Here is a 14,801-nt window from a genome sequence, read left to right as displayed (position 1 = left end):
AGCCTTCACAGCCTCCTCAGGCAAGGAGTTCCACAGGTTGACTTTGCGCTGAGTGAAGAAGAACTTCCTTTTATTTGTTTTAAACCTGCTGCCCGTTAATTTCATTGGGTGGCCCCTAGTTCTTATATTATGGGAACAAGTAAATAACTTTTCCTTATTCACTTTCTCCACACCACTCATGATTTTATAGACCTCTATCCTATCCCCCCTTAGTGTCCTCTTTTCCAAGCTGAAAAGTCCTAGCCTCTTTAGTCTCTCCTCATATGGGACCCGTTCCAAACCCCTCATCATTTTAGTTGCCCTTTTCTGAACCTTTTCTAATGCCAGTATATCTTTTTTGAGATGAGGGGACCACATCTGTACACAGTATTCAAGATGTGGGCGTACCGTGGATTTATATAAGGGCAATAAGATATTCTCCGTCTTATTCTCGATCCCTTTTTAATGATTCCTAACATCCCGTTTGCTTTTTTGTCTGCCGCTGCACACTGCGTGGATGTCTTCAGAGAACTATCCACGATGACGCCAAGGTCTTTCTCCTGATTAGTTGTAGCTAAATTAGCCCCCATCATATTGTATGTATAGTTGGGGTTCTTTTTCCAATGTGTATTGTTTTACATTTATCCACGTTAAATTTCATTTGCCATTTTGTTGCCCAATCACTTAGTTTTGTGAGATCTTTTTGAAGTTCTTCGCAGTCTGCTTTGGTCTTAACTATCTTAAGTAGTTTAGTGTCGTCTGCAAACTTTGCCACCTCACTGTTTACGCCTTTCTCCAGATCATTTATGAATAAGTTGAACAGGATTGGTCCTAGGACTGACCCTTGGGGACCACCTCTAGTTACCGCTCTCCATTCTGAAAATTTACCATTTATTCCTACGCTTTGTTCCCTGTCTTTTAACCAGGTCTCAATCCATGAAAGGATCTTCCCTCTTATCCCATGACAACTTAATTTACGTAAGAGCCTTTGGTGAGGGACCTTGTCAAAGGCTTTCTGGAAATCTAAGTACACTGTGTCCACTGGATCCCCCTTGTCCACATGTTTGTTTGACCCCCTCAAATAGATTAGTAAGACATGATTTCCCTTTACAGAAACCATGTTGACTTTTGTTAATTTTATTCTTTACTATTGTTTCAACTACTTTGCCCAGTACCGATGTTAGACTTACCAGTCTGTAATTGCCAGGATCACCTCTATGGCGTTACATTAGCTATCTTCCAGTCATTGGGTACAGTAGCTGATTTAAAGGGCAGGTTACAAACTATAGTTAATAGTTCCACAATTTCACATTTGAGTTCTTTCAGAGTTCTTGGGTGAATGCCATCTGGTCCCAGTGACTTGTCACTGTTCAGTTTCTCAATTAATTCCAAAACCACCTCTAGTGACACTTCAATCTGTGACAATTCCTCAGATTTGTCGCCTACAAAAGACGGCTCAGGTTTGGGAATCTCCATAACATCCTCAGCCATGAAAACTGAAGCACAGAATTCATTTAGTCCATCCTTGAGGTCCCTTGTGTTTCATAGACTCCAGGGCTGTGGATCGTCTGGTGTGAGCCCTTGTATAGGCTGGAGCAGACCCGAGAACCCCCGGCTGGGCTGAGCCATCGCCAGCACTGGAGAATTCCTGTCGGCCCGGAGGGAGCGGTTCTGCCTGGGCCATGTTTACAGCCTCTTTCCAGGCCGGGATCGTCCTGCCGCTGGGGCGCGTCAGACCTTTCTCAGCGGGACTGACGAGCCATGAGGTAACGATCTGTTCCCCACGGAGGTGCTGCCAGGCCGGGCTCCAGTCACCCTGGAGCCAGCTCTGCGTTAAGCTGAACAGCTGGAGCCTCTCCCTCGAGGGCAGGTTTCTGATCCTTTCATCCTTCCCGGGGCTCTTCTCTGACCCCTCCAATGGATCAACATCCTCCTGGAACTGCAGGCACCAGAGCCGGCCCCGGGATCCCAGCCGCGGCCGCCCCAGGGCCGAATCCAGAGGGAAAATCCCCGTTTGCACAGCCCAGGATGGCATTGGCCCTTCGGCCCCAGCATTGCACTGGGCGCTCTTCTTCTGCTGATTAACCCCTGCCTCCCCTCTGTCTCCCCAGAACAGAGCCCCCCAGCCTGTAAGTGCAGCCGGCACTCGTCCTGCCCAGGGACCGGCATTTACATTGAGCTGGGTTAAACCAGTGTCTGCTTGTGCTCGTTTACCCAGCGATCCAGCTGGCTCTGGACCAGTGACCTCTGCTCTGCGACACTTCCCACCTCCCACCCCCAATGTTTGGGTCAGCTGCAAACTTCATCAATAGTGATTTTGTTCTCTTCCAGTCACTGAGAAAAGTGTTAAATAGCACAGGGCCAAGAACGGGTCCCTGCCACCCCCACTAGAAACAATCCCCCATGTGCAGTTGCGTTTTGAGACAAGTTAGCCACTTTTTAATCCATTTAATGTGGGCCATGTTCATTTTACATTGTTCTAGGGTTTTAGTGAAAACACTGTGCACTACCAAGTCAGAGTCTAAGTATGTTATGTCAACGCTATTACCTCTGTCAATCAAACTTGTCATCTCATCAGAAACATTTATCAAATTAGTTTAACAGGATCTATTTGCCATGAGCCCATGTTGACTTGCATTTAGTCCATTACCCTCCTTTAATACTTTATTCATCGAGTCCTAGATCAGCTGCTCCATTATCTTGCCAGGGATCAATGTCAAGGTGACTTGGAGGCCTATAATTACCCAATCAGCCCATTTACCCTTTTTCAAAATTTGCACAATGTTAACTGTGTTCCAGACTTCTGGAACTTCCCCAGTGCTCAAAGGCTTACTGAAAATCAGCATTAATGGTCCAGTGATCTCAGCCAGCTCTTTTAAAACTCCTGAACGCAAATTATCTGGAGTTGTTGATTTAAAAATATCTAATTTTAGGAGCTTAACATCCTCCACTGCTACTAATGGAACAGAACGAGTGTTATCACCATGTGATGAGACAGCATCATTTGTTTTTCCCCCACATACAGAAGAGAAATATTTAATGAACACTTCAGCCTTTTCTACATTATTATTGATAGCTCTACCACTTCCAGCTAGTCATGGACCAATGCCATTGTCAGTATCCTTTTTGTTCCCAACATATTTAAAAGCTCCTTATTGTCCTTAAGTCTTCCGGCCATAGATTTCTCCTTGTGCCCCTTGGCTTCCCTTATCAATTTTATGCAATTCCTTCCTTCTGATTTACATTCATTACTATCAACTTCCCCCTTCTTCAATTTGGTATATATTATTTTTATAGCTGCTTTTACTTCCCCTCTAATCAGCCAGGAGGTTTTTTTTAACCACCAGAGTCTTTTTCCTCGACTGTGGCTTTTTGGGTCTCTAGTGAGGTGTTTTTAAATAATTCCAACTTATCATTCACCCTTTTCTGATTAAATTCTTCCTCCTCACTCACTGGGCTTATAATTGTCGTCAGCTTTGTGAAATTGGCCGTATTAAAGCGCCAAGAATATCTAGTACCATTCTGGACTTTGTTCTGCTCACACATCATAAATTTGCTCAAGACATGATCACTTGTACCTAAGCTACCTTTCCGTTTTAGTTCTGTGTCAGTTTCTCTTTAGCGGTTAGGACAAGGTCTGACGGTGAATTCCCCCAGGTTGGCTGCGTCTTTTTGAGCTAGGAAATTGTGAGCTATGAATTCCCAGGCTGCCAGCGGGTGTCACGCAGACGGCAGTCCCCCATGAGCACCCGGCTTTTCTCCTACACATTATAGGGAGGTGTATAAGGAGCTGCTCAGCCTGTTCCTCACTGTGGTGTGATGGCCTGTAGCCGACACCCACAAATACCCCGGCTTGTGCTGTACCTGCTAGGACATTGAGCCGTGAGCTTCCGAGCTCATTTTCTTCCGAGCTATCAGCAAAGAGCACAGAGCCAAGGGCTCGGCCATTCTCCTCCTTCAGCCAGCTTCCGAGGTCCCGAAGTCAGCGAGTATCTGAGAGCCCACGCCGTAGTGCTGGCCTGGCGCCTGCCGAGCCAAGCCTATCTTAGAGCCGTGCCTCGTGCCCTGGCTCCGGGCCTGTGAGCCTGGGCCCCCTTGCAGCATGTTCTCCCGAGCCACAAATCCCCAGCCAGGAACATCTGTCTTCCTTGGACGGTTTCCCCAGGACAGACACACATGCAGGACCCCCCCCCGACACACAGATCCCCCCCATCCCCGATGGACACACGGATGCCGCTTTGCTGCCTTCCCAGCTTTATTGATTGAGTGACTTGCTTTGTATTGTTTTTTTAAAAGGGTGGGAGATGCCCCCATGTTTGCACATACCCTCTCCAAATCAGCCATTGGGGGAGGGGACAGAGGATGTAGGGGACCATGGCTGGGGAGGAGCAGATAACAGGGAAGCAGCGATAGCAGGGTTGCTGTGCAGGGGGCAGATAACTGGGGGAGGAATAGGGGTAGGGGGGAGGCAGATAATGAGAGGGCAAGGGCTCTGGGGCAGGATGGGGGGGTGCACATTTCACCCCATCTCTCTGCCCGCATCCAGTAGCTGCAGGGAAGGGTCTGGCTCCCCCTTGGAATAAATAAGTCAGTCGCAGTTGGGGGGGTGCTCCCCTGGGTGAGGGGGCAGCCCCATGGAGAGTGGGGTGACAGCTGGGGGGGAGCCCAGCCCTCAGAAGAGGCCCTTGCTGCCCCCCTCGAGGTAGCCAGCAGGGGGGCCAGGCGGGGCATAGAGGCGGGGGGGGCGGGCAGGGCAGGAAGGGGGGGAAGCGGAGTTCAGGTGCGGGGGGGCCGTCCAGCCCTGCCCCCAGCAGGCAGCCGACGTCCAGCCCGTAGGGGGGGTAGGTGAGGGGCGGGGCGCTGGTGGTTCTGCAGTTTGATTGGTCAGGGGGTGGCTTGGCAGGGGGGCAGCCGGGGTCCCCCACGGGCTTCGGGGCAGCAGCTGCTTCAGGGGCAGCACAGGGCGAGCTGGGGAGAGAGAGGAGGGAGGTTAATGGAACAGCCCAGCAGGGGGAGGATAATGGAACAGCCTGTCAGCGACCATAGCAGGAGGGGGGAACGAAACAGCCCAAGCAGGGGAGGGGAAGGGAACAGCCTGTCAGGTGCCGTACGGGGGAGGGGAAGGGAACAGCCTGTCAGGTGCCGTACGGGGGAGGGGAAGGGAACAGCCTGTCAGGTACTATATGGGGGAGGGGAACGGAACAGCCTGTCAGGTGCTATACGGGGGAGGGGATGGGAACAGCCTGTCAGGTGCCATACGGGGGAGGGGAAGGGAACAGCCTGTCAGGTGCCATACGGGGGAGGGGAAGGGAACAGCCTGTCAGGTACTATACGGGGGGAGGGGAAGGGAACAGCCTGTCAGGTGCCATACGGGGGAGGGGAAGGGAACAGCCTGTCAGGTACTATACGGGGGAGGGGCAGGGAACAGCCCAAGCAGGGGAGGGGAAGGGAACAGCCTGTCAGGTGCCATACGGGGGAGGGGAAGGGAACAGCCTGTCAGGTGCCATACGGGGGAGGGGAAGGGAACAGCCTGTCAGGTGCCGTACGGGGGAGGGGAACGGAACAGCCCAAGCAGGGGAGGGGAAGGGAACAGCCTGTCAGGTACCATTCGGGGGAGGGGAAGGGAACAGCCTGTCAGGTACTATATGGGGGAGGGGAAGGGAACAGCCTGTCAGGTACCATTCGGGGGAGGGGAAGGGAACAGCCCAAGCAGGGGAGGGGAAGGGAACAGCCTGTCAGGTGCCGTACGGGGGAGGGGAAGGGAACAGCCTGTCAGGTACTATACGGGGGAGGGGAAGGGAACAGCCTGTCAGGTGCCATACGGGGGAGGGGAAGGGAACAGCCCAAGCAGGGGAGGGGAAGGGAACAGCCTGTCAGGTACTATACGGGGGAGGGGAAGGGAACAGCCTGTCAGGTGCCATACGGGGGAGGGGAAGGGACAGCCTGTCAGGTGCCATACGGGGGAGGGGAAGGGAACAGCCTGTCAGGTGCCATACGGGGGAGGGGAAGGGACAGCCTGTCAGGTGCCATACGGGGGAGGGGAAGGGAACAGCCCAGCAGGGGAGGGGAAGGGAACAGCGATGGACCAGCCCAGCAGAGGCGGGGGGGCAGTAGGACAATGGAACAGCCCAATAGGGCTGGGGAGGGGAGGGAATCCCCGGCCGCGGGGGGTACCCAGGCCAGCCCCCGGCCCGCCTGGCAGGGCTACTTCTCTAGCCCCTCCCTGGCCGGGGTGTGTCCAGCCGGCTCTTAAAGATCCCCAGTGATGGAGACTCCACAACCCCCCGGGCAATGGATCCCAGCGCCTCACCACCCGGCCAGCCGGGAAGTTTCCCCTGGCTGCTATTGCAGCCCATGGCGTCTTGTCCTGTGCTCAGAGGTTCAGACCAATTCTGCTCCCGCCTCCTTGGAGCAACCTTTTACGTACCCGAAACCTGTTCTCACGGCCCCTCTCCGTCTCCCCTTCTCCAGACTAAACAACCCCGTGTTTTCAATCTTCCCTCCCAGCTCATGGTTTCTAGACCTTGAATCGTTTTTGTTGCTCTTCTCCAGACTCTCTCCCATTTGTTCACATCCTTCCTGAAATGTGGTGCCCAGAACTGGACACAAGACTCCAGTTGAGGCCTAATCAGTGCGGAGCAGAGCGGAAGAATCACTTCTCGTGTCTTGCGTACAACGCTCCTGCTGACACAGCCCAGAATGAGGTTTGCTTTTTTTGCAGCAATGTTACCCTGTTGACTCATATTTAGCTTGTGATCCACTGTGAGCCCCAGATCCCTGTCCGCAGTGCTCCTGCCTAGGCCATCATTGCCCATTTTGTATGCGTGCAACGGATTGTTCCTTCCTAAGCGGAGCACTTTGCATTGGTCCTTATTGAATTTCATCCTATTTACTTCAGGCCATTTCTCCAGTCAGATCATTTTGAATTTTAATCCCATCTTCCAAAGCACTTGCAACCCCTCCCAGATTGGTATCATCTGCAAACTTTATCAGTGTACTCCCTATGCTGTTATCTACATCACTGATGAAGATATTGAACAGAGCCGGACCCAGAACCGATCCCTGGGACCCCACTCGTTATGCCCTTCCAGCATGATTGTGAACTACTGATAAGTACTCTCTGGGAACGATTTTCCAACCGGTTTTGCACCCACCTTATAGTAGCTCCATCTAGGCTGCATTTCCCTAGTTTGTTTATGAGAAGGTCATGCCTGACAGTATCAAAAGCCTTACTAAACTCAAGATATACCACATCTACCGCTTCCCCTGTTACGAATTATACCTGAGAGGACATGCACACAACTGCTGTGAATCATACCTGGTAGGACACGCACATAAATGCTACGAATTACACCTGGTAGGACATTTTAGACAATGGTGGGCCCCAAACCAAAATGGATTCACATGTGTTAACTTTTCCTTAACACCCCCCATCCACAAGGCTTGTTACCCTGTCAAAGAAAGCTGTCCGGTTGGTCTTGACAAATCCATGCTGAATGTTGCTTATCACCTTATTATCTTCTAGGTGTTTGCAAATTGATTGCTTAATTATTTGCTCCATTATCTTTCTGGGTACAGAAGTTAAGCTGACTGGTTTGTAATTCCCCAGGTTGTCCTCATTCCCCTTTTTATAGATGGGCACTAGATTTGCCCTTTTCCAGTCCTCTGGAATCTCTCCCATCTTCCATGACTTTTCCAAGATAATTGCTAATGGCTCAGATACCTCCTCAGTCAGCTCCTTGAGTATTCTAGGATGCGTTTCATCAGGCCCTGGTGACTTGAATGGGTCCACCCCTCTGCTCCCATTGGCTGGCTGCCCCGGGCCCAAAGTGAGAACTACATCTCCCACTATGAAATGGTGCAAGTGCCCATGAGCTCGGCTTGGTGCTTCTTTGGAGGCATGGGACTCGGTGCACTATGGGGGGGTGTAGTTCAGATACAGGATGGCCCCTTTGTCTTCTATGGGCCAGGCTCCCCGATTGCACTTCATCTGCCATGATGCACCACACTGCTTGGCATTGCATTATGGGAGTTGTAGTCCTCCAGGGAGCTCAGCCCATAGGGGGTCGGAACTACAGCTCCCAGAAGGCATGGCACCACACTAGGGAAATGCAGAGTGATGTCACAATCGGCTGATTCATGACGGGATAGCGAACCGAACCTGAATCCTTTCCAATTGTCCCTGAGGGACAGTCAAAATTTTTGGGCAACAACTGGAAATTTCCAGCTTTTTTAGATTTTTGCAGAAACTGCACTTTTTTGACAAACAATTCATGACCTGCCCATGACCTCTGACCCCTGGATCCCCCACCTCATGGGTGTAGGTCAGAGTCCCTCCCCTGCCCCCATGACCTCTGATGCCCAGCATGGTCCGTGCTCTCACCTGGCATAGCCAGCGGGCCCCTGGGGAGGCTGCAGGCCGTGGAAGGCGGCTGGATGCTGGACGTACGCCTCGGCACTGGGGTTCACCCCCCCTAGGGGGCACCCCAGCTCCTCACTCCCGCCAGGAGGGTAGGAGGAGGAGATGGGGTGGAAGGAGCAGTCAGGGGGGGCCGGTGGTTCTGGGGGGGGGCCCTGTGTGGAGTCACAGGGACCTCGCTTGCAATCTGGGGGAGGAAAGATGGGAATGGTTAATGTTGGTGGGGGCTGGAAGAGTGGGGAGTGGGGCAATGAGGGGGGGGGGCACTGGGATGAGGAAAGGGGTGGTGCATGAGGCAGGATGGAGGGGGAGAGGGGGCAATGAGTGGGGGTGCAGTGGGAGGGTTGGGGGTCCCATACCAGCCTCATTCCTGGTAGGTTCGGCCACATCGCCCCTCATCTTCCTCTTGATCCGGGCATCTCGCTCCCTGGGGGGCAGGAGAGAGTTGGGAGGTTACTGGGCTGATGGCTCCACCGCCCCACCCGATCCGGCCTCCCTCCAGTGCCCACCCTCCCCTTCACATCCCCCCAAGGCTCCCCCAATTGGTGCCCCCCAGCTCGCCTCTCCCATCCTAGTACCCCGCAGCCCCCTCCACCTCACCCCCCTTCCTTGTGCCCCCCGGCACCTCTTGCTGTTCATGCCGTTCTCCCGGAAGCCTTTGGCGAAGGGGTTACTCTCAATCTTCATCTGGGTGATCTGGAGGGGGGACGAGGGAAGAGGGGGCTGAGAGCCCTGTGGGGGGCAGTGGGGCGGTCGGAAGCGAGGGGGCAGGAGGGGGGGCTCACCTTGGGGCTCTGGTAGGCGGTGACGGTGAGGAAGGCCGTCTCAGGGAAGGTGAAGGAGGCGCAGCCCCCCCCACGCCCCCCCGGCCCCCCCGCTCCCACCACGTGCACGCGGGGCTGGTAACGGTGCATGGAGTGCAGGATCAGCTGGGGAGGAGAGAGGGGTTAGACATGGGCACCCCCACCCCGCACAGCCCCCTGCTCCCATCCCTCGCCACCCTAAGCCCTTCCCCTCTTCTCCCTCGACTCCGCCCCCACTGTCCTAAGCCCCTCCCACACTCTCTTTGCCCCGCCCCTGCCCACTTACGTGGCCATGGGGGTCCAGCGTGTTGTTGGTCAGCTTGAGGCGGTGGAAGGACACGGGCTGGCGCATCCAGTGGGCGCCCGAGGCCGGGGAGTCAGGGTGGATGTAGACCCGGTCGGGGGGGGGCAGCTCGGCCTTGCCGCTGGCCTCCCAGCGCTGGCCTTGCCACTTGAAGCGCGAGGCCCCGGCCGGCGCCACGTCCACCAGGAGTAGATACTTCGCCTCGGGGTCCAGCCCCGTCACCGAGACCTTCAGCTGGGGGAACATCCGCCTGCGGGGGGCACGGGGGCGTGAGGGGCTCGACGGGGCCGGGGGTACGGGTGTGGAGGGCACTGTGGGCAGAGGGATACCAGGGGGGCTCCATGGGGTGGAGCGATATGGGGTGGGAACCACTCTATGGGGAGGAGGGATATGGGGTGAAAAGGGCTCTATGGGGCAGAGGGATATGGGGTGTGAAGGGCAATGTGGGGCAGAGGGATACGAGGGGGGCTCCATGGGTGTGAAGGGATACAGGGTGTGAAGGGCTCTATGGGGAGGAGGGATAAGGGGTGTGAGGGGCAATGTGGGGTGGAGAGATACAGGGTGTGAAGGGCTCTATGGGGTGGACGGATATGGTGTGTGAAGGGTTCTATGGGGAGGAGGGATAAGCAGTGTGAAGGGCAATGTGGGGTGGAGGGATACGGGGTGTGAGGGGCTCTATGGGGAGGAGGGATATGGTGTGTGAAGAGCTCCATGGGGTGGAGGGATGAGGTGTGAAGGGCAATGTGGGGCAGAGGAATAGGAGGGGGGCTCCATAGGGTGGAGGGATACGGGGTGTGAAGGGCTCTATGGGGAGGAGGGATGGGGTGTGAAGGGCAATGTGGGGTGGAGGGATACGGGGTGTGAAGGGCTCTATGGGGAGGAGGGATATGTGGTGTGAAGGGCTCCATGGGGTGGAGGGATATGGGGTGTGAAGAGCTCCATGGGGCGGAGGGATGGGGTGTGAAGGGCAATGTGGGGCAGAGGAATAGGAGGGGGGCTCCATGGGGTGGAGGGATATGGGGTGTGAAGGGCTCCATAGGGAGGAGGGATGGGGTGTGAAGGGCAACGTGGGGTGGAGGGATACGGGGTGTGAAGAGCTCCATGGGGAGGAGGGATGGGGTGTGAAGGGCAATGTGGGGCAGAGGGATACGAGGGGGGCTCCATGGGGCGGAGGGATACGGGGTGTGAGGGGCAATGTGGGGTGGAGAGATACAGGGTGTGAAGGGCTCTATGGGGTGGAGGGATATGTGGTGTGAAGGGCAATGTGGGGTGGAGGGATACGGGGTGTGAAGAGCTCCATGGGGCGGAGGGATGAGGTGTGAAGAGCTCCATGGGGCGGAGGGATGAGGTGTGAAGGGCAATGTGGGGCAGAGGAATAGGAGGGGGGCTCCATGGGGTGGAGGGATACGGGGTGTGAAGGGCTCCATGGGGAGGAGGGATGGGGTGAGAAGGGCAATGTGGGGTGGAGGGATACGGGGTGTGAAGGGCTCTATGGGGAGGAGGGATGGGGTGTGAAGAGCTCCATGGGGAGGAGGGATGGGGTGTGAAGGGCAATGTGGGGGGCAGAGGGATACAAGGGGGGCTCCATGGGGTGGAGGGATACGGGGTGTGAAGGGCTCCATGGGGAGGAGGGATGGGGTGTGAAGGGCAATGTGGGGCAGAGGGATACAAGGGGGGCTCCATGGGGCGGAGGGATACGGGGTGTGAAGGGCTCCGCCGGGCGGAGGCATGAGGTGTGAAGGGCAATGTGGGGGGCAGAGGGATACCAGGGGGGCTCCATGGGGCGGAGGGATACGGGGTGTGAAGGGCTCCGCCAGGCGGAGGCATGAGGTGTGAAGGGCAATGTGGGGGGCAGAGGGATACCAGGGGGGCTCCATGGGGCGGAGGGATATGGACGGGACATGGGCTCTACATGGAGGAATATTGTCTCGGCGGGCAGCCCACAGGGGGCGGAGGGATACAGGGGTGATAGGACTCTATGGGGCAGAGGCCACGGGGCGACACAGAGGGCAGGACATGAGAAGGAGGAACTAGATGTGGGTGGAGGGATACGGGGCAGCAAGAGTCCCCCACCCCGGAGACCCCCCCACGAACCCTTCCCGCCCCCACGGCCCCCCCATGGACCTCCCCCCCCAGAACCCCCCTGGGACCCTTCCCTCCCCCCCCCACGTATCCCCCACCCCGGAGACCCCCCCAGAGACCCTCCCCTCCCCCATAGACTCCCCCACTCCACAGCCCCCCCATGGACCCGTCCCTCCCCCACAGACCCCCCACCCCGGGGACCCCCCTGGACTCTTCCCCCCCATGGACCCCCCAGAGACCCCCCACTGCCCCCCAAGAGCCCTGGGTCCCCCCCTTACCGCCCCGACTTGGTGATGATCATCTCGGTGCCCACGGCGCAGAACCGTTTCCACAGCTCCCGGTTCTCCAGGCTCATCCGCACGCTGGGGGGCAGCCGGGGCGGCTCGGCCGGGGGCAGCTGCTGCCCGCCCCCGTAGGGCAGGGGTGGGGCAGGCAGGGGCAGCGGGGGGCCCGCGGGGGAGGGGCCCAGGAGACGCCCAGCTCGGTCCAATGGGGGGCAGAAGGGCTCGAACTTGGCGGCTGAGACGCCGTCGAGATCTGGGGGGGAGAGACCGTCAGAGAGGGGCTGTGGGTCGGGAGTGAGGGGCACCGGCAGGGCTGGGGGGCAGGGCTGGGGGGCAGGGGCTGCGGGTCGGGAGTGAGGGGCACCGGCAGAGCTGAGGGGGGCAGAGCTGGGGGGCAGGGGGCTGCGGGTCGGGAGGGAGGGGCTCCAGCAGGGCTGGGGGGCAGGGGGCTGCTGGTCGGGAGTGAGGGGCACCGGCAGGGCTGGGGGGCAGGGGGCTGCGGGTCGGGAGTGAGGGGCACCGGCAGGGCTGGGGGGCAGGGGGCTGAGGGTCGGGAGTGAGGGGCACCGGCAGAGCTGGGGGGGCTCAGGGCTGGGCTAGCAGGGGGCTGCGGGTCGGGAGCGAGGGGCACCGGCAGAGCTGGGGGGGCAGGGCTGGGCTAGCAGGGGGCTGCGGGTCGGGAGTGAGGGGCACCGGCAGGGCTGGGGGGGGCAGGGCTGGGCTAGCAGGGGGCTGAGGGTCGGGAGTGAGGGGCACCGGCAGGGCTGGGGGGGCATAGCTGGGGGGCAGGGGGCTGCGGGTCGGGAGTGAGGGGCACTGGCAGGGTTGGAGGGGGGCAGAGCTGGGGGGCAGGGGGCTGCGGGTCGGGAGTGAGGGGCACCGGCAGGGCTGGGGGGGGCAGGGCTGGGCTAGCAGGGGGCTGAGGGTCGGGAGTGAGGGGCACCGGCAGGGCTGGGGGGGCAGAGCTGGGGGGCAGGGGGCTGCGGGTCGGGAGTGAGGGGCACCGGCAGGGCTGGGGGGCAGGGGGCTGCGGGTCGGGAGCGAGGGGCACCGGCAGAGCTGGGGGGCAGGGGGCTGCGGGTCGGGAGCGAGGGGCACCGGCAGGGCTGGGGGGCAGGGGGCTGCGGGTCGGGAGCGAGGGGCACCGGCAGAGCTGGGGGGGGCAGGGCTGGGCTGGCAGGGGGCTGCGGGTCGGGAGTGAGGGGCACCGGCAGGGCTGGGGGGGGGCAGAGCTGGGGGGCAGGGGGCTGCGGGTCGGGAGTGAGGGACACCGGCAGGGTGGCGGGGGGCTGCGGGTCGGGAGTGAGGGGCACCGGCAGGGCTGGGGGGGCAGAGCTGGGGGGCAGGGGGCTGCGGGTCGGGAGTGAGGGGCACCGGCAGGGCTGGAGGGGGGCAGAGCTGGGGGGCAGGGGGCTGCGGGTCGGGAGTGAGGGGCACCGGCAGGGCTGGGGGGTCGGGCTTGAGGGCCATGGGGGGGTCACACTCTCTGAGGCTCCAGGAATCTCACATCTGGCCGCCGACCGCCCCCGCCAGTTGGTCGCTATCTGGTGCTAAGAGCCCAGCTGTCAGCCGGGGGGGTTGGGCTGGGCAGGGGGCTTTCCAGACACCCGGTGCCCCAGGAATCCCCACCGGGCTGCCCCTTCCCCCCCCCCCACCGCCTGCAATCCCTTCTCAGCTCCCCCGGACCCTGCCGACCTCCCCCCTGCTCCTCACCCCCGATCCCTCGCCCCCACATCTCCACCTGCGCTCCCCGGCGGCCCCCCAGATCCGTGTGTCCCTTCCCCCCACCTCCCTGTGCTCCCCGCCCCCATGTCTCCCCAGAGCCGCCCCCGGCCCCCGCCCCCGGCCCTCTCACCTGGGTAGCGGAAACCTTCGTACGGCGCCGCCTGCCCCTGGGGGAAGCCAGCCGGCAGCCCCCCGTGGGGAGCGGGGCGCAGCGGGTAGGACCCCCCGAACTGGGGGAAGAGCTCCGCCGGATGGTACATCCCGGGGGCGGGCGAGTGGCTTGGCGGGACTCGGAGCCCGGACTCCTGGGTCCCCTCCGGCTCCGGGAGGGGAGTGGGGGCTAGTGGTTAGAGCGGGGGGCTGGGAGCTCGGACTCCTGGGTTCTCCTGGCCCAGGGGCGCAGCGCTGCTCCGACCGGGCTCTGGGACGCTCTCCTGGGCGCAGCTCCCTATTTATGGGCCTCCCAAGGAACTTTGAAGTGAGACCCCAAATGGCTCGTCGCCAGCAGGAGGGGCCGGAGCAGGCAGGGGGCTGGGGGGGCCTGACCCAGCGGTGGGGCTCTGGGGGCAGCCTGGGGGGCAGCGGCCGGAGGGCGGGACGGAGCGGACTTCACAGGGAGAAGTGAAAGCGGCAGATGCACAAAACTGCAGGACCTGGGAGCTATGGTGCCCCTCACTCCCGACCTGCAGCCCCCCGCCCTGCTGGAGCCCCTCACTCCCGACCCGCAGCCCCCCTGCCCTGCCGGTGCCCCTCACTCCCGACCCGCAGCCCCCCGCCAGCCCTGCCGGTGCCCCTCACTCCCGACCCGCAGCCCCCCCGCCCTGCCGGTGCCCCTCACTCCCGACCTGCAGCCCCCCGCCCTGCCGGTGCCCCTCACTCCCGACCTGCAGCCCCCCGCCCTGCCGGTGCCCCTCACTCCCGACCCGCAGCCCCCTGCCAGCCCTGCCGGTGCCCCTCACTCCCGACCCGCAGCCCCCCTGCCCTGCCGGAGCCCCTCACTCCCGACCCGCAGCCCCCCGCCACCCTGCCGGTGCCCCTCACTCCCGACCCGCAGCCCTGCCGGTGCCCCTCACTCCCGCCCCGCAGCCCCCAGCCCTGGGCTCCCCCCTTCTCTGCCAGTGCCCCCCACTCCCAACCCATAGCCCCCTGCTAGCCCAGCCCTGGTTCCTCCCGCTTGAAGCAACCTAATTGCCTAATTAACACCC

The 14,801-nt window shown here is 59.9% G+C and overlaps 1 protein-coding gene across 1 annotated transcript; it reads right to left on the bottom strand.

Annotated features, from left to right (window-relative positions):
- Nucleotides 1-4,518: 4,518 nt before the first annotated feature.
- On the bottom strand, nucleotides 4,519-14,254 carry TBX6 (T-box transcription factor 6). The gene is given in 9 exon segments (XM_037898646.2): nucleotides 4,519-4,723; nucleotides 4,725-4,947; nucleotides 8,363-8,585; nucleotides 8,758-8,825; nucleotides 9,024-9,094; nucleotides 9,184-9,327; nucleotides 9,488-9,755; nucleotides 11,866-12,124; nucleotides 13,727-14,254. Coding segments are annotated over 9 exon segments (1,458 nt in total). The 5' UTR covers nucleotides 13,857-14,254; the 3' UTR covers nucleotides 4,519-4,651.
- Nucleotides 14,255-14,801: the final 547 nt, after the last annotated feature.

The sequence above is a fragment of the Chelonia mydas genome, chromosome 6, assembly GCF_015237465.2.
Source record: "Chelonia mydas isolate rCheMyd1 chromosome 6, rCheMyd1.pri.v2, whole genome shotgun sequence".
In the NCBI taxonomy this organism is placed as follows: domain Eukaryota; kingdom Metazoa; phylum Chordata; order Testudines; family Cheloniidae; genus Chelonia; species Chelonia mydas.
This window is presented reverse-complemented; position numbering and strand designations above follow the sequence as displayed.